The sequence below is a fragment of the Carcharodon carcharias genome, chromosome 1 (assembly GCF_017639515.1).
Source record: "Carcharodon carcharias isolate sCarCar2 chromosome 1, sCarCar2.pri, whole genome shotgun sequence".
In the NCBI taxonomy this organism is placed as follows: Eukaryota; Metazoa; Chordata; class Chondrichthyes; order Lamniformes; family Lamnidae; genus Carcharodon; species Carcharodon carcharias.
This window is the reverse complement of record NC_054467.1, coordinates 123,960,238-123,982,681: the sequence shown is the minus strand read 5'-3', so window position 1 is coordinate 123,982,681 and position 22,444 is coordinate 123,960,238. Positions and strand designations below refer to the sequence as shown.

General features: G+C 41.2%; 1 protein-coding gene across 1 annotated transcript in view; it reads right to left on the bottom strand.

The window, feature by feature from the left end:
• Positions 1-11,359: 11,359 nt before the first annotated feature.
• Positions 11,360-22,444, bottom strand: part of LOC121275256 (sodium-dependent phosphate transport protein 2B-like) — a 68,452-nt gene continuing 57,367 nt past the window's right edge. Inside the window, exons 11-16 of the mRNA XM_041182686.1 lie at positions 20,686-20,781; positions 18,299-18,419; positions 17,059-17,226; positions 15,088-15,204; positions 14,875-14,999; positions 11,360-11,929 (exon numbers count right to left, since the gene is read on the bottom strand). Coding sequence (XP_041038620.1) covers positions 11,360-11,929; positions 14,875-14,999; positions 15,088-15,204; positions 17,059-17,226; positions 18,299-18,419; positions 20,686-20,781 — 1,197 coding nt within the window. The remainder of the gene's footprint in view (positions 11,930-14,874; positions 15,000-15,087; positions 15,205-17,058; positions 17,227-18,298; positions 18,420-20,685; positions 20,782-22,444) is intronic.

Sequence of the window (22,444 nt, the reverse complement as noted above, 5' to 3'; positions counted from 1 at the left end):
CCATCCATGCCACCTCATGTCCTACCCACACCTAAGGTATTCTGGCTCTCAGCTAAGGATGCATTATGAGGCTTGGCTGAAAGCCTAGAAATCCATTTGTCTTTTGAAACGCCTGAGCCCCAGGGAAAAGATTTCTTGATTTTGGCTGTCTGATCTCTCAATTTCACCATGGGCATAATATTGCGCTCATCGAGTGGGTGCGCACCCGACTCGACCGAGCGTAAAATGACGCTCGGTGACGTCGGAAGACAGTCCTGACACCATTGCGCACTCGTGCAATATTTCGGCCAGCAGGTATGCACGGGAATTGGCAGCAAGCCCACTGACAATTAAGTAGCCTATTAAGGCCCTTAATCAACTAATTGTTTGGAATTTTTTGCTGCCCATCCAGCTGTTTGGTTGATGAGCGGGCGAAAAAGCCAAGCGGCCTTTGCATTTTTGGCGAAACCTCATCCACGAGCGGGATGAGGCTTTGTCAAGTGATTAAAAAAAAACTTTTTACTCATATATTATACGTCATTAGTCATGTGACAGGTTCACATGAGGGGACATGTTTTCATTATTTTAAAATTCTCTATTTATATTGATAAAATTCGTCAGCTCCCTGCGGCAGCTCTGTGCCTCAGAGAGCTTTCACTGTCTGTACCCCTGTGCATGCACACAATTCCGCGCTCCTCCCGCCCCCACCCCAGCAGCGCTGATTGGCCAGCCAGAGTAAAATCCATGTCAGGGCCTGATCGCAGGCAGCAGTTGGCTTCGCGACTGCTCCCGGGCTCGCCCGCTGCGTCTGCCCAATGAGGGCAAAATTCTGTCCAATGTTTATTTTCACCAGATCAAGAAGTTTCAAGTGCTTGCGGTTTCAGTTATTGGTACTTTATAGGATTTGGATGATTGACACTTTTGTTGGGCTGTAGTACAAAGGAGTTTAAGAAAGTGGAAAGTTATCAATGAATCACTTCAAGCTTTTGTACACGTTCCACTGTCAGCATAGGGTTAATTGTTTCTATTCAGTGTATGGGTGAATGGGCATGGAAGTGCCATAGCTTAACACAGAGGGCATAAGGGGCCATAAGGGATGTTTCAGGGGCATACCTTTATATAGGGGGCATGAGAGGCTTTGGGGTAGGTGGGTGACTTATCTTGGTGTGGGGGACATAAGGGGCCATAGGGGTTGTTTGGGGAGTGTATGAGGGGCCATAGGGTGTAGTTGGGGGCATAGCTTGGCATGTGGGGTATGAGGAGAACCTTTTGAACTTACCATTTTTCATTGTGTTGGAGAGGGTCCGTGCTGCGGTCAGGCAGCTGATCCGGGGAATAGTTTAGAGGCAGCCACAGAGCTGGCAGGCACGGAGGCGGGTTGAACCACCACTCTTTGAAAAGCCGGCCAGACTCCATGAAAATTGCAGAGGATTAGGACATGTCTATCCCCGCAATGGAGCCGGCTTGGTAGAAAGTGCAGGGTTCAGGCTCATGAGCTGTACCAGCCTACACCCTTAAAAGGCATTTCCGAAAATCAGAAATCCTGGGAATGGGATCAGGGGTCTTGTGGGGAGGCAATGGCGTAGTGGTATTGTCGCTAGATTAATAATCCAGAGACCCAGGATAATGCTCTGGGGACCTGGGTTTGAATCCTGCCACAGCAGGTGGTGCAATTTGAATTCAGTAAAAACCTGGAAATAAAAGTCTAATGATGACCATGACATGATTGTTGGAAAAACCCATCTGGTTCACTGATGTCCTTTAGGGAAGGAAATCTGCTGTCCTTACCCAGTCTGGCCTACATGTGACTCCAGACCCAACCCACAGCCTTGATTCTTAACTGCATATCTGAATGAGGGCAATTAGGGATGCTATAATAAATGCTGGCCTAACCAGTGATGCCAACATCCCATGAATGAATATAAATAAATCAGGACCTGCCTGTTATTTTTAAAGGGCTTCTGAGTAATTCTGATTCAGCGAAAATCTAGCCCTGAATTTAATTTCAGAATCAAAAATCCAATGACTTTGTAATTCAAGACAGTTGAATATAATCACATTTTTTGCATTTACTTTGTGCAATAACAAATTAAAGGGCAGCTTATTAATTGATCCAATCAAAACCTATTTATGAAAATGTTTCATATGTAATTTTATTGCGTTTGTTTCTGATTATTGCTTTTTCTGGCATTGTTAGCTTCAAACATTCCTCAAGTTTAGTTTGATTGCAATTTCGGAAATAAAGTTTGTATCAAATATTGTTTTTATAAGAAATGACAGTAATTGTTTTTGATCAATTTTTTCTTAGATGTGACTTACATAGAAATAAGCCTGCCAACACCTCCAGTACCTTGTCACTCCCTGTATCAATTTACTTAAGAACCTAGCAGTCTATCTCCCAGAGTTCGATACCTTCATCCTCACTCTCTTGGGTGAAGACGGACGTGAAGTATTCATTCAGCACTCTAGCGATGTCCTCTGGCTCTACCCATAGATTGCCCCCTTGGTCATTTTTGTGCCCTTCTCTTTCCCTGGTTATCCTCTTCCCATTGATATACTTAAAGAATATCTTGGGATTTTCCCTACTTATACCAGCCAGAGCTTTTTCATATCCCCTCTTTGCTCTCCTAATTGCTTTCTTAGGCTCCACCCTGCACTTTCTGTACTCCACTAATGCCTCTCTGATTTGCTTCCTTTATACCTGCTAACAACTTCTCTTTTCCTTCTCAGCATAACCTGAATATCTCTGGTCATCCATGGTTCTCTGGGCTTGTTACTCCTTCCTATCGCCCTAGAGGGAACATGTTGAGCCTGCACCCATCCCATTTCCTTTTTGAACACACCCCACTGTTCCTCTGTAGATTTTCCCACAAGTAACTGTTCCCAGTCTACCTTGGCCAGATCCTACCTTATTTTACTAAAATTCACTCTCCCCCAATCCAAAACATTTTTTTGCAACTTGTCGATTTCTTTGTCCATAACAAAATTAAACTGGACCATGTTGTGGTCGCTATCGCTAAAATGCTCCCCCGCCACCATCTCAGCACCTGTCTGGCTTCGTTCCCCAGAATTAGGTCCAGCAATGCATCGTCCCTTGTTGGACCCTCTACATATTGACCTAAAAGGTTCTCCTGTACACATTTCAAAAAATCCACTCCATCCAAGCCCTTAACACTATGTCTACCTCAATTAATGTTGGGAAAGTTGAAATCACCTTATATAATTGCCCTATTGTTATTGTTTTTACACACCTCCACAAATTGTGCACATATTTGCTCTTCAATTTCCCGCTAACTATTTGGGGGTCTATAATAAACACCTAACAATGTGGCTGCCCCTTTTTTATTCCTAAGCTCTACCCACAAAGCTTCATTCGATGCCCCCTCCAAGATACCATCTCTCCTTACTGCAGTAACCGACTCCTTAACTAATAATGCAACGCCTCCTCCTCTTTTACCCCCTCCCCTGTCTCACCTGAAAATTCTATATCCCGGAATGTTGAGCTGCCAATTCTGCCCTTCCCTTAGTGATGGCTACTATATCACAATTCCACGTGTCAATCCTCACCCTTAACTCATCCGTTTTACCAGTAATACTCCAGGCATTAAAGTAGAGGCCATCCAGCCTTTCCTTACTCCCTTGAAGCTTATTGCAGCTGTACTCTCTCTGACTTGATTGTTTTGCTGTACTATGATGTGACCCTATTCTGCTATCCTCTATTGTGTCCCCTCCCCCTGCTGAACTAGCTTAAACTCCTCCCAACAGCACTAGCAAACCCGCCCGCAAGGATTTTAGTCCCGTTCTGGTTCAAATGTAGACCGTCCCGCTTGTACAGGTCCCACCTTCCCCAGAAACGGTCCCAGTGATCCAGGAATCTAAAACCCTCCCTCCTGCACCAACTCTTAAGCCATGTATTCACCTGCGCTATTCTCCTTTTCTGAGCTCGCTAGCACGTGGCACTGGGAGTAATCCAGAGATTACAACATGAGAGGTCTTGCTTTTTAGTCTACTGCCTAACTCCCTGAAATTTTGATGGAAGACCTCATCCCTCTTTCTACCTACACTATTGGTACTAACATGTGCCATGACCTCTGCCTTTTCACCCTCCCCCTTCAGGATGCCCTGCAGCCATTCAGTGACATCCCGGATCCTGGCACCAGGAAGGCAACATATCATCCTGGAGTCACATTGAAGGCCACAGAAGCACCTATCTGTTCCCCTGACTATAGAATCCCCTATTACTATTGCTTTTCTTCCCTTCCTCCCCTCCTGTACAAGCAGACTGTTTGTAGTGCCAGAAGCTTGGCTCTGTCAGCACTCCCTGGAGGAACAACTGCCTTCATCAGCCTCCAGAATGGAATACCGATTTGCGAGTGGGACCCCAGGGGACTCCTGAACGACCTGCCTGTTTCTCTTGGACTGCCTGGTGGCCACCCATTCCCTTCTTTCCTCAAGTCCCTTCATCTTCGGTGTGACCACCTCTCTAAATGTGCTATCCATGATGCTCTCAGACTCGCGGATGCTCCACAGTGTCCCCAGCTGCCGTTCCAGCTCTGAAACCCGAGCTTCCAGGAGCTGCGGCTGGACACACTTCCTGCACACATGCTGGTCCCGGGCACTGGAAATGTCCCTGGCTTCCCACATGGAGCACGAGGAGCACACCACGGCTTTGAGCACTCCTGCCATGACTTATCCCTTTAAATTAAACCTTTGAAATCAATTACTCAGGACCCTTCTTTCCTGATCCTCGTTACTGTAGAATATACAAACTATAAACCACAAAAAGACCTTAAACTATAAGTGATTAAAGTAGTAAATATCTTACCCATTACCTACCAGTGATTCCTTTCCCTTGTGGCTTCCACTGCTGCAGCACAGTCTGAAGATTTAAGAAGTTGTATAGCAAGGAAAAAATGCAAAGAGCACCTCATCCCCTGTGCACCAAATTGCCAATACCCACGCTGGCTGTGCCCCATTCAGGATGTGCTCTCTGCCCTGTTCGTGTGCAAGCACACTTCAAAAGCACATAGACAAGTTGGAGGAATGGGCAAATGTGATGACTAATGGAACAGAATGGTTTTGTCAAGAAACAGTTACATTTTATTACAGAGACATTTTCAGTGCTTGCACGCTTGACCAGATCTCTCATCCAAATAGCCCTGCCCCGCAGATTTCCCGCACTAAGAGCTCATTGGTTGGAGCCCCCACAGTACATCACATGACTTATGATTGACAGGAAGGAATGACTATACATCCAATTACCACAGTGGACAAGTAGCAGATGAAAATTAATGCAGAGGGGCATAAAGTTAATTATTTTGATAGGAAGAATGCAGAGATACAAAATAAAGGGTACAATTTTAAAGGGGGTGCAGAATTAGAAGGAGCTGGGTGTACATATGCATAAATCATTGAAGGTGGCAGGACAGGTTGAGAAAGAAATTACTAAAGCATACAGCAGACAGTTGGTTGCAATGGACTGGAGAAGGAGTTTAGTAGAAAAGACAGTAGATGAACAATGGCAGACATTTAAGAAAATAGTTTATGACTCACAATAAAGATATATACCACTGAGAAAGAAGGATTCTAGGAAGGGGATAAGCCAGCCATGGTTAACCAAGGAAATTAAGGATAGTATCAAATTAAAAGAAAAAACACACAATATGGCAATGATTAGTGGTAACCAAGAGGATGGGGAAAGTTTTTAAAAAACCAACAGACGATGACCAAAAAAATAATAACAGGGAGAAAATAAAGTTTGAGGGTAAACTAGCAAGAAATATAAAAACTAACAGTAAGAATTTCTTTCAATTTATAAAATGGATTAGAGAGGCCAAAGAAAACATAGGTCCCTTAGAGAATGTGACCGGGGAAATAATAATGGGGAACCAGGAAATGGCAGAAGAGTTGAATAAATACTTTGCATTAGTCTTCAGAGTAGAAGAGACTAATAGCATTCCAAAAATACTAAATAATCAAGGAGCAAAAGGAAGGGTGTGGGGGAGGAAATAAATACAATAGCTATCACTAGAGAAAAAATACTAGGGAAACTAATGGGGCTAAAGGCAAATAAGTTCCCCGGACCTGATGGGTTGCATCTGAAGATATTAAAGGAAGTAGATACACAAATAGTGGATGCACTGGATCCTTAAATTCTCAGATTCTGGAAAAGTCCTAGAAGATTGGAAAACTGCTAATGTAACACCCTTATTCAAAAAGGGAGGGAGACAAAAAACAGGTAACTATAGGCCGGTTAGCTTAACATCCGTCACTGGGAAAATATTAAAGTTAAATTTAGAAATGCTTAATCTAATCCAGCAGAGTCAGCATGGCTTCATGAAGGGGAAATTATGCTTGACAAATGTATTAGAATTCTTTGAGGAGGCAACAAATAGGATAGATAAAGGGGAACCAGTCGATGTGATATATTTGATTTCTAAAATGCATTTTATAAGGTACTGCAAATAAGGCCACTTAATAATAAGAGCCCATGGCATTGGGGGTAGTAAATTCGCATAGAAGAGGATTAGCTAACTAATAGAAGACAGAGAGATGGGATAAGGGAGGCATTGTCAGGATGGCAACCTGTGCCACAGGGATTAGTGCTGGGGCCACAATTATTTACAATATATATTAATGACTTAGATGAGGGAAATGAATGTACTATCGCCAAGTTTGTGGATGACACAAACATAGATAGGAAGGAAAGTTGTTAGGATGACACAAAGAGCCTACAGAGGGATATATACAGGTTAAGTGAGTGGGCAAAAACTTGCCAGATGGAATATAATGTGGGAAAATGTGAGGTTATGCATTTTGGCAGGAAGAATAGAGGAGCTGAATATTATTAAATGGAGAAAGACTGCAGAAAGCTACAGCACAGAGGGATTTGTGAGTCGTCGTGCATGAATCCCAAAAAGATAATACACAAGTTCAATAGGTAATAGGGGAGGCAAATTGAATGTTGGCCTGTATTTCAAAGGGAATGGAGTATAAAAATAGGGAAGTCTTGCTAAAGCTATACATGGCACTGGTTAGACCACACCTAGAATACTGTGAACAGTTTTGCTCCCCTTATCTAAGGAAATATATACTGACATTGGAGGCAGTCCAGAGAAGGTTCACTATGTTAATTTTCTTATGAGGAGCGGTTGAGTAGAATGGGCTTGTACTCATTGGAGTTTAGAAGAATGAGAGGTGACCTTATTGAAACATATAAGATTGTTAGGGGGCTTGATAGGATAGATGCTGAGAGGTTGTTTCCCTTGTGGGAGAGTCTAGGACCAGATGGCATAAACTTAGAGTAAGGTGTCGCTCATTAAAGTCAGAGATGAAAAGGATTTTCTTCTCTCAGAGGGTAGTCAATCTGTGGAATTCTTTACCACAGAGGGCTGTAGAGGCTGGGTCGTTAACTATATTCAAGGCTGAGATAGACAGATTTTTAATCAGTAAGGGAATCAAAGGTCATGGGGAAAGGGCAGGAAAGTGAAGTTGAGGATTATCAGATCAGCCATGATCTAATTGAATGGCAGAGCAGATTAGATGGGTCGAATGACTGACTTCTGCTCCTATGCCTTATGGTGTTATAGCATGCTAGGCTTTGTTAATTGGGCCACAAAGTACAAAAGTAAGAAAATTATGTTAAACTTGTATAGAACACTGGTGCGACCTCAAATGGAGTATTGTGTGTTCAGTTCTGGGGGCCACAGTTTGGCAAATTATTAAGATATCAGAGAGAGTGCAGAAAAGATTCACGAGAATGTTACCAAGGATGAGGAACTACAGTTTCACAGGTAGATTGGAGAATTTGGGACTGTTTTCCTTGGAGAAAAGAAGATTGAGAGGAGATTTGATAGAGGTATTCAAAATCATGAGGGGTCTGAACAGAATAGATAGGGAGAAACTGTTCCCAAGAGGGCACCGATTTAAGGTAATTGGCAAAAGAAGTAATGAGGAAAAACTTTTTCATGCAGCAAGTAGTTAGGATCTGAAATGTGCTGCCTGAGTGTAGTTTAGACAGGTTTAATCAAGGGCCACCTGTTACTTGTTCTATGTTGTTCTTGCACACAGTGCTTACCCTTGCTCTGCTAAAATCACATTCTGCTTTCTTACCTTTATGCCACTATCAGCACGTTTTTTAGCCCTTGCCACTACCACTAACACTCCCTTTGTCCTTTTGTTCATGACATCTTTGTCAGTCTCTCCTTTGCCCCCACCTATTGGTGGCCTTCTATCCAGCTTCACCTGTTCCACCCCCCTTAAACAGTATAAATTTCATCAGATTTCTACTTCTCTTCAGCTCTGAAGAAGGGTCATACGGACTCGAAACGTTAACGCTGTTTCTCTCTCTACAGATGCTGCTAGACTTGCTGAGTTTTTCCAGCATTTTCTGTTTACATTCAACAGGGAATTGGATTGGTACCTGAAAAGGAAAAATGTGCAGGGCTACAGGGAGAAGGTGGGCAAGCGGCTCTAGGTAAATTGCTCCAACGGCGAACCAGCACAGACAAAACAGGCCGAATGGTCTCCTTCTGTGCTGCAACAATCCCATGGTTCTCTAGAAGGTGCAGTGTTGAGGCATTCCAGAATGCAATCATTGAGAAATCAGTTGAATTGGCCAGAACTTCCACTCCAAGGTCTGAAATTAATGGCTGCAGCGGTAACCCCATTCACCAGCTGGAAAGTCGGGACACCCCATGTAGCTATTTTTGGATGTCACAATGGAATTGAATAGCAATCAAGCTGCCTTCAGGGCTTCTATTCCTTTAAGAGTGAAGAACTTGCCTCCAAGAGCTAATGAACAATCGGGGAGATGGCTGCTCTTCAGTCCCAGCATCGCCATTGGGAGATGTGGTGGCCACTGCTGGTACTGCAACAGGTCCTGGCACAGTGAAGAGAAAGTTAGCCGCGTGCAGGTAAGTTGGGTCAGCTCACCAGGGCCAGTCAGGCAGGCTCCAGAAAGGTGGGGGGGAGATTTGGGTGGGGGCCATCATTGTGGAGAGCAGAAGAGAACTCTTTCAGCAGGGGCAGCCCTCTGTGGGCCAAAGGGTGACCAATCAGGAAGGTACCCACTAAGGCTGCGGGGAGGCTACAGCTTTTAATGGACGGCCTCTCTATGTGACATACGGCCTTGCCCTTTCTCAAGCTTCCCTGCCCCTGACTTAATCAGGGAGAATCAAGAAGGTGACAGGTACTCCGTCACTGGCCTTCTCTTCCAATTCTGCAACCTCCCCCACCTCCCCGCCCACTCATGGTAGTAGCAGGAAATTAAATTCTGCCCTTAGTCTCACTGTTAGACACTCTTGAAAAAGTTACACCTGGTTGAATGAAGGGTAACTGAGTTTTAAACAGCATACTAAGGTATCATTGCTCTATTCCTTTTCCTGACCTGAAAGAGTAATTTTACATTTATTGAATGTCAAATTTCTCCAACATTATTAGAAATACCATGTTTCTAAGATATAAAAGCGAAGGGATTTAGTATTTTTATCTTGATTTACTGTGAGAGAATATTTCAATGTGATTGGCTATTTACGCTGCTTGATGAAATCATTATTACCGGAAACCTGGAGAACCCCTTGACTTAATACCAGATTTAAACTGATTTTGGGAAAGGAGAAATCCATGCCACACAAATCACTAGATTCTTGTCGGCATCTTTCTTTGAAGTTAGCAATGTGCATCATTGCAAAATCTAGGCCAATATTTCAAAGTATATATACTGTATATAATTTCAACAAGCTAATAAGTTAAATCACAAAAACATGTTTTGTAATGTACTTAATGTATATTTTAAAATCACATGTTAAATGTAGTTAAAAAATTACAAAATAATAGAAAAATAAGTAACACAAAATATACACAGAAGTCCATTATTCAAATTTACATGACAGTACATATTTAGGTAACTACTCATTCAATACATAAATTATATATCTGTAAAAACACATAAATGTATATTTAATATAAGGACTGAACTTCTGTATAGTCTTTTTAATTTCCTGACAAAATTACAGTTATTTTTCATAGTACTTGTTTATAAACTTGCTGCCTTTCTTGGATCTATCACTCCTACTTCTTGCTTTCAGGAACAAAGAGTCAATCTAAGCCACCAAACTCTCCAAGGCTGGCAAGATTGTTTATTGTGTGTCTATTCTGTATGGCTCCAGCTTCTGTTGGACAGGACTGGTCTTCCTGGTTATGTCTCTGCCCCAGAGGGTAATTCAGTTAAGAACTGCTGTAGCTCGCACGATGGCAACAAGAGTGTTCTGAGTCAGGTCAGGGCTGGGAGTACAAACTTGAAACTCTTGAGTTCAAGCATCCATTGTTCTGGCATTAAAGCTACAAGGTCTTATGTAAGCTTGTATCAAAACTTCATACTCTAGTTTTTGTCATTATATTTCTATAAATATCAACTGAAAATGGCACATGACAAATGCACATTCAATTCCTTATTGATCATTCCCAGACTTAAGCACTGGCTGGAGCAGTGATGGAATAGGTTCAGGAAGGTTCATCACTGTAGCACTCAGGTTACGAAACACTTGGAAGTGAATAAAACAACACATTTTGAAGCCTGCAAGTCAGGGTTATTATTTTAGCACCATCCAACAGAATTGATGCACTCATAGACATTGTTGGAACTTGACCTTGGGAAATATACATATAAAACCCTGAATTGTTCCTGAACAGCTCAGCATTCTTACCCAGTATCACATACAAAATCGACACTGGGTTGGCGACATTGCATTATGAATCATCTTCTATGTGTGAAAGAACTATCCACAAGAGCTCACAGCTCATGACATCCTTTCTTCCAATTAGTCCACAAAGTATTGAAGATTTTCCATTCACCTGCTCACCAACCCACACAGTTATGTTCTATTTATTGCAGGTACACTCCTAATATAGTTCAATGTTATTTTCTCCCATTAAGATGCAATTCCCTGCAATGAACTATTCATTTGCATGATACTGTCAACATTGCACACAATGAAATGCTGAGTCCCCACTAAGTACAATAAACAAGGAAGCACCAGAAAAATTGTCTGTGAGACTACTTTTCAGAGTGCTCAGGATAAAGGTATACATTATTGTGCTAATTTTAAAAAATATGCTGCATTTTAAAATAGTACTTATACCAATTTATACTTTTGTTCACATATTATAACTTGCACTTGAGGGCAACGATTGAATACAAATTTCATGAATGCAGCACAGCATAAACTGGTGAAGGAATCTCTTCTGGCAGATATATTATTAACAACACTAACTATTCAGGATACCAGAAGCTATAGAAACTGATACAGGTTAATCCTTAAAAAATATTGCACTACTTTGCAAAGGCATATTTTAGCTGTTCTTTCCATTAGTTCTGCTTCTACATAATTGTTGAATTAACTTTTGTTTCATTTTCTACAACGGGAAATGTCTTAATATCTTGTTTTTCATTCTCTAGGATTACTGGATTTTCATAAACCTCAATGGATTTGGTTTGTTCTTCCCTTCTGTCACCACATTCATCATCAGTCTTGCAACACTTACACTTTCTAAAGCACCTAGTGGAACAACATAGTGTAAGACGCTGCACTATTCTGTCCCAGGGTGTCAGGGAATGCATCCAAATGGGAAGGAAGTCCCAGGTTTGTAGTATCTTTGGCAAGAATCTTGGACACTTTGCTTGCATGATGTTGATAACAATTATGATGATTATAATAATTAAGATAGGAATACCTACTCCAGCTAGAACCTGCCAACCAGCAACTGACAGCCCAAATACAATTAGAGGGAACAGTACAAAACACAGAATCAGGTAGATGATTGCAAACCACCTGTACTTGGAAGTTTGAGTCCCCAGTGCTTTAGCTAGGCGAATTGGAACCCGCATGAATGGTATGGGGTACCAAAGGATGATTCCAGAAATATTGAAAAAGAAATGACATAAAGCAATCTGCAAAGATACAAAATAGAATATTAATGTACTATTTTGAAACCTTAAAATATACTTTTTTATCATTACCATAAGACCATAAGATGTAGGAGCAGAAGTAGACCATTTGGCCCACCGAATCTGCTCTGCCATTCAATGAGATCATGATTATCCTCAGCTCCATTTTCCTGTCTTTTCCCATACCCCTCGATTCCTTACTGATTAAAAATCTGTCCATCTCAGTGTTGAATATGCTTAATAACCCAGTCTCTACAGCCGTCTGCAGTAAAGAATTCTACAGATTGACTACCCCTCTATTCTTCCTGCCAATAGTGCATAACCTCATATTTTCCCACATTATATTCCATCTGCCAAGTTTTTGCCCACTCACTTAGCTTGTCTATATCCTTCTGTAGAATCTTTGTGTCATCCTCATCACTTGCCTTCCTATCTATTTTTGTGTCATCCACAAACATTCACTTCCCTCATTTAAGTCATTAATATATATTGTAAATAATTGAGGCTCCAGCACTGATCCCTGTGGCACTCCACTCGTTACAGGTTGCTATCCCGAAAATGACCCCCTATCCCAACTCTCTGGGGAGAATTTTCAGCTTGGCAAGCGAGCCCCACTTTGGGCATGCGTCCCAATGCTGCCATGCGTCATTTAGATTCTCAGTTTGGCGGGTGCGCAGCTGAGTTGGCTGCGTGCCCACTGAACTGTCAAAGGCCTGTTAAGACCATTAATTAACTAATTAACCCTATTGAAAGCGTTGCCCATCCAACCTTAAGGTTGGCGGGCAGGCAAAGAGCCCAGGCAGCCTTCGCATTTTTCATGGAACCTCATCCACGGGCGGGATGAAGTTTCATGAATGTTTTTGAAATCTTGGAAACATTTTTTATAAAATTAATACACATGTCCCAGCTCACGAGTTTCATATCCCAGTTTCACATGAGGGGATATGGTATAAAGATTTTTTTTCTCCTTTATTAAACTTTAAAAACTTTAAACTAATCTCCGAGGCAACTCTGTGCCTCAGGGAAGTTTCTGTGTTCTTTCACGCCCATGTGTGAAAGAGCGCACTCCCGACTCAGGGAATCGCCCCCCAACCACCTGGAAGTTCCCATCCAAGTCACTCATCATCTTGACTTGGAAATACATCACTGTTCCTTCACTGTCACTGGGTCAAAATCCTGGAACTCCTGCCCTAACAGCACTGTGGGTGTACCTACACCACATGGACTGCAGCAGTTCAAGAAGACCACCACCTCCTCAAGGACAATTAGGGATGGGCAATAAATGCTGGTCTAGCCAGCGACGCCCATATCCCATGAACAAATAAAAAAGTTACGTGCTACAGAGCTATATGGAATAGAGAGATGCTTGCTTTGCCAGACCTGCTGAGTTTTTCCAGGTAATTCTGTTTTTGTTTTGGATTTCCAGCATCCGCAGTTTTTTTGTTTTTATCTCTGTGTTTAATTGACTGCCACTGCTCTTCAAGAAATGCCTACCTCCTTGAAGAAGTTCTGTTCCTCTCTGCGACAAGATTTCCGGATTTCTCTGTTGCCTTGTTCACCTTCATTGCTTTCCATTTCTCTCCTAGTGTTTGACAAGGTGTTTACTAAAACCCGCTTTCACAGCCATATCTCCTTTCTATTGTACTATTGTTGTTGACATCTTTTGATGATCTGCTTCTATCACTGCTTGTTTGTCGCTACAACCACACCAACCCCCTCCACCTCTCTGTCTCTCTATCTCTCCGCCCCCCACACACACACCTTAAACCAGCTTATATTTCAGCTCTTTCCTGGACTCGAACTCAAGTTCTGTCAAAGGGTCATGAGGACTCGAAACGTCAACTCTTTTCTTCTCCGCCGATGCTGCCAGACCTGCTGAGTTTTTCCAGCTAATTCTGTTTTTGTTTTGCTTTGATTACTTGTTTATATAAAACCATAGAACCTTAATGTAGAAGGGAAGCCATTTGGCCTATAATGCCTGTGCTGGATTTTTGAAAGCTATCTAATCAGGCCCACTTCTCTGCTCTTCCAACATAGCCCTGCAAATTTCTCATTTTCATGTATTTAACCAATTCCCTTTTAGAAGTTATTATTGAATCAGCTTCTACCACTATCTTAGGCTCAGCCCTGTGTATAAACAGTTAATCCCTATTTCCTCTATCTAGGCCCTTTGTTAATTTTGTATATGGTTAGCTGATCTTAGAGGAGTGGCACCTGAAGCTACTACAGGTGACCTCAGCAACCCTAGAGTAGGGGAGGAAATCAACCAAGATTACTGTGTTTGATCACTGTATGTCCAACTTATCTGGGAAAACATTAAATGAATGATGAGTGAAAACAGGATTGCATTAGTTCTGATTGTCCCTGTGACCAAATTCACACATGAAGGGATGAACACTTGAACAAGAGATTGCAGCTATTCCTTACTATTAGTTACCACATTTGGAAAAGGAAGTATAAGAGAGGAAATTGCAGTTGAAAAGCTATTTCTATCTTTAAAAAATAGTAAAAAGTAAAAAATAGCTTGATTGGCTGATGACCTTTTTAATTCGTTCTCAGAAGATGGACTCACATTTATTCTCCGATCCTTGTTGCACTGAGAAGATGGTGGTGGACTGTCTTCTTGAACAGTTCAGTAGCTTGCTAGGCCATTTCACAGAGCAGTTAAGGGTATCTTACTCGAATCACATCTAGGCCAGACCAGGTGAGGATAGCATGTTTCCTTTCTTAAATGGCTTGGTTAGCTTTGTTCAGTCAATTTTGCTGATACCAGATGTTTTAAAAATTAAATTTGAATTCTTTAAATTCAATTCCCGCCATGGTAGTTATGCTCCCTAGCCTATTAGTTAGGCCTCTGGATTACTAGTTCGATAGCTGCTGCTGCTACACTACTGCACCACATGTAAAATTATACATAATTAAACTGATTGCTCTGTTTAATTACTCACCTGCAAAGAGTTAGCTAAAGTTTCTCCTGGACTAGCAAGAGCAGCTATAATAGCTGTCGTGGTTGTACCTACATTGGAACCCAATGTGAGAGGGTAGACTCGCTCGACACTTATCACACCAATTCCTGCCAGAAAATCCAAAAACAATTAGTAAAATAATATTTGAACTATAACTACTATATTTTCAGATAAAAATGTATTCCTTAAACTTACCCACTAATGGAGTAAGAGCCGAGGTAAAAATAGAACTGCTTTGAACAATAAAAGTCATTCCAGCGCCCACTGCAATAGCTATATATCCAGTTAACCATCCAAATGGATATCGGAAATCTGCAAAAGGATTAGAGTTTAAATAAACAAGAACTCTTCAAAAAATTGGCTATACCCACACTTAAATGGTTCTTAAGTAACAAATATATCACAAACTATTGATATTGTTACTTTACATTGGACCACACTGAGCTCTACTATATATATTCACATGCTTAAATGCCAAATTTACAAGAAATCAATTAAATTGTACAACTATAAAACAACAGTTAAGCTCCCCCTGCATTAGTAATTGTCTTTGTTCAAAACATATACAATTGATAATATTAAATGTAGTAAAATTATATTTTTATCACCACAGTAGTCTCTGGTCAAGATCAAATTTTTCCTATTAATAACACATTTTCTTACGATTGGTTTGAAAAATTGTGCAATAAAACCATGAAAATATTTTGATCCAGATTGTTAAATATCATTTATAACATTCTTGTTAAAGAAGGAACAGATTTATCTAAACGACTGCAGAATTCTAACTGCTATATGGAGAATAACTGGTAGGTAACTGTTGATAATACAGAGAATGACTGTTTATATAGGAGTGCTACCATAAGTACAAATTAATATATAATTTTTTAAAAAATCACCGAACCAATTGAGACAATTTTCAGGTATGTCATTTAAACAGTTAGCTGGCAGAGTAGATTGCCCATCCTTCATAGAATGTGCCCCCGATTTTCATAGTTATACAGCACGGAAACAGGCCCTCCAGTCCATCGTGTCCGTGCTGGCCATCAAGCACCTATCTATTCTAATCCCATTTTCCAGCACTTGTCCACAGCCCTGTATGCTATGGCATTTCAAGTGCTCATCGAAATACTTCTTAAAAGCTGTGAGGGTTCCTGCCTCTACCATCCCCTCAGGCAGTTTGTTCCAGATTCCAACCACCATCTGGGTGAAAAAAGCTTTTCCCGAAATCCCCACTAAACCTCCTGCCCCTTACCTTAAATCTATCCCCCCCGGTTATTGACACCTCCGCTAAGGGGAAAAATTTCTTCCTATCTACCCTATCTATCTATGCCCCCCATAATTTTGTATACCTCTATCAGGTCCCCCCTCAGCCTTCTCTGCTCTAAGGCCTATCCAGTCTCTCTTCATAGCTGAAACACTCCAGCCCAGGCAACATCCTGGTGAATCTCCTCTGCTCCCTCTCCAGTGCAATCACATCCTTCCTATAGTGTGGTGACCAGAACTGCACGCAATACTCCAGCTGTGGGCTAACTAGCATTTTATATAGTTCCAACATAACCTCCCTGCTCTTATATTCTATGCCTCGGCTAATAAAGGCAAGTATTCAATGGAATCAAAACCAGACAGGATCTCTAAATGGCAGCAACTTAGTCCACCAGATTACTGTCCAGGACAGGTAAAATAGGTGAAAATTACCCCAATTGTCCTGGTGATTTTTTTTAATATATAAATTTGTACTTATTGGTAACACTAAAAGAAAATTACCCAATGTGTTTTATTCATTAGTCACAAATGTTAGCTCTATTATTCATAATTCTAGATAACTATTGCAATAGAAATCACTTTAAGATTATAGGCTGCCATGCATTAAAACTGAGGAATTTGCCTCTTCTTCCCATAATCTGCCAAATCGAAAAGATACCTTTTACCAAAACACCCACAATGTTCACGTGTGCTTAGATTTCATTGAATGTACAACGTCAGTGCGTCTCACAGTGAAAACATGTAGCAAATTATTTAAATTCAGTATGTTTAGAACTGCTAGGGCAGCAAATGAAGGAGGAGAGAAATCCATATATTATGTAACCAGAAAGCGTGGGTTAACATTAATTTATCCCACACTATGCACATCTGCATTTGTGATTTGAAATAAGTTTTTCCACTTACCAGTGTTAATAATTTTTTTGATAACTGTAGCAACTTGTCCCTTTAACATGGAATTGAGAAGTTTGACAATAAGTATCAAGCAGGTACACAGGATAATCAAAGAGGCTGCAAGGAGGATGAGACCAACCCCTAAATCAGACAATGTTGAATTCACAAATAGATGATTACCTAAAACAAAAGAAGTAAATCGGAAACATTATACGCAATGCCTGAGTTAATATATCATGAAAAAATAAATAACTCATGTTTCCAAATGGCCTAATGTCCAGCATTATAAGTGTATGAATTCCACAATTTGATACTTCATTAACTATATGACAAATATGGTATATAGATCTGTAACTTGCATTGAAATGGTGCCTTTAAGATTACATAATGTCCCAAGGTGATTCAAAGGAGTCTAATCAGGTGAGAATTGACACTAAGCCAAAGAAGGAAAATTAAGTTATGTAAACAAAAGCTTGGTCAAAGAAGTAGACATTAAAGAACACCTTAATTTACAGGGCAGAAGTTAATGTTCCCAACGCGGGTCCCACCCATCAGTTGGCGAACTAATAGGAAACCTGCATCACTTCCGCGGAACAGCCCAATCAAATTTAGTGCACTGGCCAGCGTAAGGACTTCCCTGCAGCTTAGGACCCTGGTGGGCAGTTATTAGAGACAAGTGTGGGGGAGGCGGGGAGGCTTTCAGTGCCCCCCCCCACTTCCCGATGTCGGATCCACAGAATGGCTGATGGGGGAATCCCACCAGCCCGGTCAGCTGCTGGCAAACCTGACAAGGTTTGCTGGGCTGCCCTCGGGAAGCACAGGAAAGCCGTGCAACTCACATTTAATCCGTGAGCCACCACTAAATTCTGGTGGGCTCAGCAATCATTGGTGTCAATTGGCTCACTAATGAGCCTGACATCCTGCCACGAGTGGGTGAGTTGCCTGCATGCGGCTCTTCCTGCCTCCGACTTAATCACGGGAGGTTTTCCTTCTGCTGGGAGACTGACAAATGGCTTAGTGGGCTTGGCCAATGCTTCCTGCTGTGGCAGGCTGGATTAAATTCCACCCACAGTATTTCTTTTTAGCCCAGTGTTGTTATATAATACTGAATGAGTATATATATTCACTTGTTGCAAGAACAAGCCAGTTCTGAAGCTGTTCACTTTCAAATGATCAAGTTGTATTCAATTGGTTTGTTGATAAAGGTACATGCTTTCTTAAATAATATAAAAGCAGTTGATTATTGACTTACATTTTTCAAGGTTTATTGTCTGTGATACATTTTTCAGAGTCCACGTGTTGTTGCCATCAGCCCAGCAAAATTCAGGTGATGTGCAATTAAGTTTACTGGGGACAGTCACATTTTTCTCTTCCTGTAAGACAAAGAGAGTATTATGTAAAATCAGTATGTTTTTTGCAAACTAACATTATCTGAAACTGAACACAAACCCCATCAGCATTGTCAAATTGTAACTGACCTACAAAATAATTTTGTCAACTAAACTAAGAACAGTATACTAACTAATTCCATGTGTGCTCTGCTCAAAGGCAGGTCCTTGGCTCATTGTCTTTTGACGCTTCATCCTGAGCTTTTTTATTGGCAGCTTTTGTCAGTGGTGGTTTACCACTGCCTTCCACTCTCAGGTACAGGGTAAGTAGGCAGATCCCCTGTCTACATCAGCCAGAACAGAAATTCAACCCATGATGTTGGCATTATTGTGAATCACATGCTAGTCATCCAACCAACTGAGCTAACCAGCCCCCACATACTCCTTAATATTAATTTATATATTGCTGTGCTTTACTGGATGTTTCACTGAACTTTGTCAGTTTATCATTTGACCAAATATAATTTTGAAAATGTATTTACAGCACATTATAACAATAAATAAAATTACAAAATGAGAAATGGTCATTTTGTCAATTAACTCATGAGTATCAAACTCATAGTTATACATTGATGCATATCACAGCACAATATTCTCTCTTGATCTCTGTGTTCCTCCAATTCTGACCTCTTGAGCACCCTGATTTTAATTGCTCCATCAAAATTCATGATTGTTCTTTCAACTGTCTAGGATCTAATTTCTGGAATCCCACTCCACTTCTTTATCTCTCTTTCCTCTTTAAGATGCTTCTTAAAACCACCCTATTTAATCTAGCTTTTGGTTATCTGCCCTATTATCTCATTCTGTGGCTTGGTTTCAAATTTTGTTTGATAATGCTCCTGTGAAGGACTTTGGGACATTTTACTATGTTAAAGGTGCTTTGGAAATGCAAGTAGATGTTGTTTCCTCCATTTTAATTATTGTTTCCTTCTATTTTCTATGTGCATTATCAAGATCTTGTATATAATCAAAGTATTCGCTTCTTTCTCAGTTTTCTGCTTGGCCTTTTTACATTGATCCTTTTATTTAATTTTCTTTCACTCCTGCCTCCACATTGTTTTCAACCTGTGTTTTTTCTTGAGTCTATTTATTTCTCTTGACACCGCTGGGTCTCTTTATCCAAGGGCCTTTACTGATGCAGGACCCACACTAAATTTTACCTCCCTCCATTACATAGTTTGAGCAGGCAATAGTTTTTGAAAGCTTCAACACAAATTCAATCCTTTACTTGGTATAAATAAAACAAACCATTACAACCGATAGTTTTTCATTTTAAAAAACAAAAAAAATCTCAAATTACTTAATCCACCAGCTTGTATATCTACATGGTTCAGTGTCACTTTATGGTTTACTTCACAGACAACTATCATTCACTGTTGTTTAATCTGTTAAATTGGATATTTTAAGATTGGAAGTGAATGGATCTGTGACTGTTCCAAACTTGCAACAAAACTATGTGGGTTGGGAAAATTCTGATCCAAGAGCTGCACCACCAGAGGTTCAAGGGATGAGTCATTTGTCTGCTCTGTTGAAGATCCTGTTCAAAGTCTCAGGGACAAAGTCATTTAAATAAAAGAGGCAGCACCCCCACCATTAATTACACAACAGCCCACTAACCTTGCGGGAGCACGAGAATGTCAGACCAGCAACTGGCTGAGCAAAGGGAGGCACAAGCTGAGCCAGCACAAGTCACCAAAATCTAAAACTGCTGCATTCTTAAGAGCAACTGAGCATTGCAATCAGTTGTTGGACATTAGATATGATATGTCGGCCCATGTACAGCTATAGTATGTCAAGTATACCTGCGTCATGCAAGCCTGCTTTCCATCATTTGGTGTAAATTGGACAGCAATGGTAGGATTCCTAGGGAAGAAGTTTTGTACCTCACCAGTCCTATCACCAAATAAGACATCATATCTCCCTCAACCACTCCTGCTCCCCACTATGCTCAGAATTTCTTAGAGCAGCCAGATAGGGACAGTGACAGGTTCTGTCCCAAATTCCTCTCCCACACCCAAGTTCTACTAATTTTAGGCTAGAGTAACAGTCACTGCAGCTTCTTTGAAGCTGTCCCTGTGACCTGCTGCACCATTTGGGCAGCTCCTCTTAATAATAAATTGTTGCCATTTTCTTGATTATGCTTGTAGAAACAGTTACTAGATGTACTCAACTGAACAAAATTGGCAAGCTTTTCATCACTGTTGGTCATTAATTATATTCTACTCCAGTTTATCTACATTTGTTCACTTACCATACTAGATGTGGTCTTGCACCATTCCTTAACAAGGCTTTGGTTTGTTGCTATTGGATTTCCTGTTGCTATATTGTTTAATACAGATTTATCCAGCTGAAATGAAATAATTTTTACTAATTAAAACATATAATCGAGACAGAAGCATTGCATGAAGTTTTGTTTAAACCTCAATGTTGATGAATTTACTGGATTTTTAAGAAATCATTCTTGGAATGAGTGCATCGTTAGCAAGGCTGACAGTTTTTGGCCATACCTAGATGCCTTTGAGAAATGCAGTTTTTGTACAATTGAAGTCTTGCTTGGGCAGTTAAGAGCCAACCACCTTGGTGTGGGACTGGTGTCACATATGGGCCAGATCGGGTAAGAGCACCAGGTTTCCTAGCTAAAAGCACATTAGAAAACCAGCAATTTCATGGTCATCAATACTGGTATCCATTTTCTTTACATCTAGGGGCAGAAATTTTCATTTGGCGTTGGGATGCACGCCTGACCCACTCTGCGCGAAATAGCGCACGATGATGTCAAGCGAGCATCCCGACGTCATTGTGCACTCGTGTGATATTTCGGTGGGCGGGTATGTGTGAGAATTGGCAGCGTGCCTGCCAACAATTAACAGGCCCATTAAGGCCATTAATGTAGTAATCAATGGTGATCTTTTATTGCCTGTCCAACGTTACGGTTCGCAAACAGGCAAATCGGCCAGGCGGCCTTTACCGTTTCGAGGAAACCTCATCCAAGGGCGGGGTGAAGTTTCCAATGTTAATTTTTAAAAAATAAAAATGTTTGGACAGAATTTACACCAGCCGTATATTCAGGTGACTGATCCCTGATGCAGGGACATTTTTTTCAGCATTTGGAAATCTATTTATGGCTTTTGAATTCTTCAGCTCCGAGGCACCTCTCTGACTTCAGGGAGCTTTCTGTGAGCATTCCCCTGCACCCGCGCTGACTTCAGCGCTCGCCCTCCTCCCGACCCACCCTGGCAGCACTGAGCATTTCAGCGCGTCTTTCATGTTGGCTGGCCGTTAATTGGCCAGCCAGCGTGAAATCACGGTTGGGTGCCAGTCGCGGGCAGCAGCCCATTTCTTGGCTGCTCCCAGGCCCGTCCACCGCACCCGCACGCTGATCTCAAAATCCTGCCCCAAATTTTTTAAATTTGAATTTAAATTCTCAAATTGCCAGGCGAGATCTGAAATCTTGTTATTACTACAACAACAACAATAGTGCCTTTAACATCGCAAAATGTTAATGAGGGCTTTACACGAGTTTTATCAAACAAAATTTGACACTGAGCCACATAAAAGAGTTATTAGATCAGGTCAAAAGGTTCAAAGGAGCATCTTAAAGGGGGAGAGACTTGGAGAGGGAAGTTTAGGCCTCTGCCTTAGTGTAATAACCACTTCAGTTACTTTGTCCATCATTTGACTATAGAGTTTACAGTGCTTCACACAATATAGAATTATAGAGTAATTCCAGCACAGAAAGTAGCCATTCAGCCTGTTGTGTCTGTGCTGGACCACTGCAAGAGCAACTCACCTAGTCTCACTCCCCTGCCTTTTCCGTGTAGCTCTGCAATTTTTTTTTCTCTTCAGTTAATTATCCAATTCTCTTTTAAAAGCCACAATTGAATCTGCCTCCACCACATTCCCAGGCAGTGCCTTCTCAAATGCATCCTAACCACCTGTGTGTAAAAAGGTTTTTCTCATGTGGCATTTCTTCTTTTGCTAAACACCTTAAGTTGGTACTCTCTGGTTCG